Source organism: Myotis brandtii, unplaced genomic scaffold (genome assembly GCF_000412655.1).
Source record: "Myotis brandtii unplaced genomic scaffold, ASM41265v1 scaffold244, whole genome shotgun sequence".
Lineage (NCBI taxonomy): Eukaryota > Metazoa > Chordata > Mammalia > Chiroptera > Vespertilionidae > Myotis > Myotis brandtii.
Window position 1 is genome coordinate 88,835 of NW_005359225.1, and position 3,247 is coordinate 92,081.

The 3,247-nt window shown below is 46.0% G+C and overlaps 1 protein-coding gene across 2 annotated transcripts in view; it reads left to right on the forward strand.

Annotated features, from left to right (window-relative positions):
• KCTD14 (potassium channel tetramerization domain containing 14) overlaps positions 1 to 1,400 on the forward strand; it is a 5,940-nt gene extending 4,540 nt beyond the window's left edge. For both annotated transcript variants that reach the window (XM_005867022.2, XM_014540385.1), the window contains exon 2: positions 650 to 1,400. In XM_005867022.2, coding sequence (XP_005867084.1) covers positions 650 to 1,330 — 681 coding nt within the window. In that variant the 3' untranslated portion in view covers positions 1,331 to 1,400. The remainder of the gene's footprint in view (positions 1 to 649) is intronic.
• Positions 1,401 to 3,247: the final 1,847 nt, after the last annotated feature.

Consider the following 3,247-nt stretch of genomic DNA (forward strand, 5'->3'; position numbering starts at 1 on the left):
AGCATCATAAGGTCAAGCCTAATTATGCTAAGAGGACTGTGCCCTCTAAGCTGGGACTTGTTTGTGACTTTGCCAACAGGTCAGTCTGACGCTTAACCCTATATCGGCTCCCCACACCAAATGAATGCATACATGGTTTCTTAGCCTTTCTGAAAAGTTGAAAATGGTTTGCGCCCCCCGCCCCACCGCCTTTTTTTTTTTTTTAAATATATATATCGTAGACCTACACATCCCACATCGGGAACTCCGGACTTCACAACAGCTCCATATCCCCATTTTATAAATGAGGACACTAAGAACCAAGGAGGGAAAAAGCCTTGCCAAAGACCACAGACTTTGGAAGTAGTGTGGCTGGGACTTGTTCCCACTGCAGCCTCCTATGCTAACATTCTGTGACCCAAATGAGAAAGTTAAAACGCTTGCATGGATAGTCTTATATCGAACTGCAATCTTTGTCTTCTTTAAAATGCCCATTCTGTGGAGCTTTACAGCATAAGTATAACCCCCTTCTGTTCAGATGTGCCTTCCCATAGCTGAAGCCAAGCATGGCTTTCCTAAATTCTCTCTACGGGGTTATTCTTTGTACGAAAATACAGTCGTGAGCTTCCTAAAGGTGGCGCTAATGATTCTCTGACTCTTGTACCCCCAGGCATCCGCAGTGGTGAAGCTGAACGTGGGGGGCGAGCTCTTCACCACTACTCTGGGCACACTGAGAAAAATTCCGGGTTCAAAGCTGGCAGGTATGTTCTGCACCTTAGCCAAGGCCTCCACCAGTAAGGATGAGGAGGGCCGATTCTTCATCGATCGCCCCGGCACCTATTTCGGAGCCATCCTGGACTACCTGCGCAGCGGGCAGATGCCCAAGCAGCACATCCCCGAGGTGTACCGTGAGGCTCAGTTCTTCGAAATCACGCCTTTAGTCAAGCTGCTGGAGGACACGCCGCAGATCTTTGGTGAGCAGGTGGCTCGGAAGCAGTTCTTGTTGCGGGTGCCAAGTTACAGCGAGAACCTGGAGCTCATGGTGCGCCTGGCGCGTGCCGAGGCCATGGCCGCGCGTTACTCCAACGTGCTGGTGTGTGTGGTGCACACGGAAGGGGATGCGGCACACTGCGAGGAATCCCTGCGAGTCCTGGAGGCGACCAAGAGGTTGGTCGTCAAATTCGGGCCTTGGAAGGCGGCCCCGGTCATCAGGGACCTCTTGGACTCCGTGCAGATGGACATTGAGGCTCAGGGGTACCAGGTAGCCTATGACTACTGCTCCAAGAAGACATTTCAGCCTAAGGCAAATGCCCACGAATACTTCTATACGTTCCGATTCACCTGGTGGTGATTCTCAGGGGGCGGGGCTGTTTATTATGGGCTCTGGTGGGGCTTATGAAATTAAAAGTTGCCTTCAAAAATAATCTTTAATTTCAAAAATACTGTAAACAACTTCCAAGATGATCTGCAAAGCTTACTCCCAAATATTTATGTCCCTCCGTGAAGACATTCCACTCATTGCAACTGACTCCACTGTACTTGCCTAGTGAAGTGCAGCTGTTCTCTCTTTAAAGCCTCACATACCTGCCAGACCCTTCCCTTGAAGTCGGATAGCAAGGCTGAGTTGGAATGTTTCAAAAATGTTTTGGCTGGAGATTCGGGGTATCAACAAGAATATAACAGGATATGAATCTAGATCAGTGGTTCTCAACCTTGGCTGCACATTAGAATCACCTGGGAATCTTTTTAAAATCCTGATTTCCGGGCCTCATCCTCCGGAAATTCTGTTTCTTTGTTACTAATGTTGTGGCCCCACCCCATAACAAAGAAACAGAATTTCCGGAGGATGAGGCCCGGAAATCAGGATTTTAAAAAGATTCCCAGGTGATTCTAATGTGCAGCCAAGGTTGAGAACCACTGATCTAGATAGTCTGACCTAAACACATGATTTACCCAGCTTCAGCCTGCGGGCCAATCCTCTGGCCCAGGTGTGTGCCTTCATGACGAGGAAGATGCCAAGTTAGTACCTGTAGTAGATGCCACTCAGCTCTTCTTTCCCAGATCTGTGTTGGTTGCTAAAGCCTCACAGCTGTCCTGTCTCTAGAACAGTGGTTCTCAAAGTGTGGTCTCTGCAGCATCAGCGACCTTTGGAACTTTTTAGAAATACAAATTCTCTGTCCTCCACTTCAGCCTACTGAATCAGAAACTCGGGGTTGGCCCAGCAGTCTGCTTTAACAAGTCCTCCAGGCGGTTCTGATGCATTCTAATTGAGACCTGCTCTAGAAGAGAATTGCTCTTATTTGTGAGGTTCTCCCTTACCTCAAGGAGGAACCAACTCTGGTACAGTTCCTGTTCCAGAGCTCCTTGTGGGATCCAACTGAAGTCAATCTTCATCTAATACCACATTTTTGCTTAGCATTTTTCCTCTGCTCTATCCTGCTTCCCTCACTGCCCTTCCTGAGAGCACATCAGCAATAAACCACTTACACAAAGACTCTGTTTCAGGTTCTGCTTGTCAATGTTAAAACATAACTCTAAGGAGGACACATGTAGATATTCATCCTTCTCCAAGACCAGGTCACCCTGCTTAGAAGGATGACCAGCCATCCTGGATTCCTCAGGACTGAAGGTCAACTGTAAACCAGTTAAAGGTTTAAAAAATTAATAGTGAGTCAGGGAGTTTCAAATTCAAACATAAAATTGCTCAGAACAAAGTCATTGCCCAGACAGCGTGGCTCTGTAGTTGAGCATCGACTATGAACCAGGTCACTGTTCGATTCCCGGTTAGGACATATGCCTGGGTTTCCGGCTTGATCCCCAGTATTCGGTGTGCAGGAGGCAGCTGACTGATGATTCTCTCTAATCATTGATGTTTCTATTTTTCTCTCCATCTCCTTTCCTCTCTGAAATCAATAAAAAAAAATTTTTTTAAAAAGCATAGTCATTTTCTTTTTTTAAAAAAATATATTTTATTGATTTTGAGGCAGCTGGATGATTCTCTCTAATCATTGATGTTTCTATTTTTCTCTCCATCTCCTTTCCTCTCTGAAATCAATAAAAAAAAATTTTTTTTTAAAGCATAGTCATTTTCTTTTTTTAAAAAAATATATTTTATTGATTTTTTACAGAGAGGAAGGGAGAGAGATAGAGAGTCAGAAACATCAATGAGAGAGAAACATCTATCTGCTGCCTCCTGCACACCCCCCACTGGGGATGTGTCCACACCCAAGGTATATGCCCTTGGCCGGAATCGAACCTGGGACCTTTC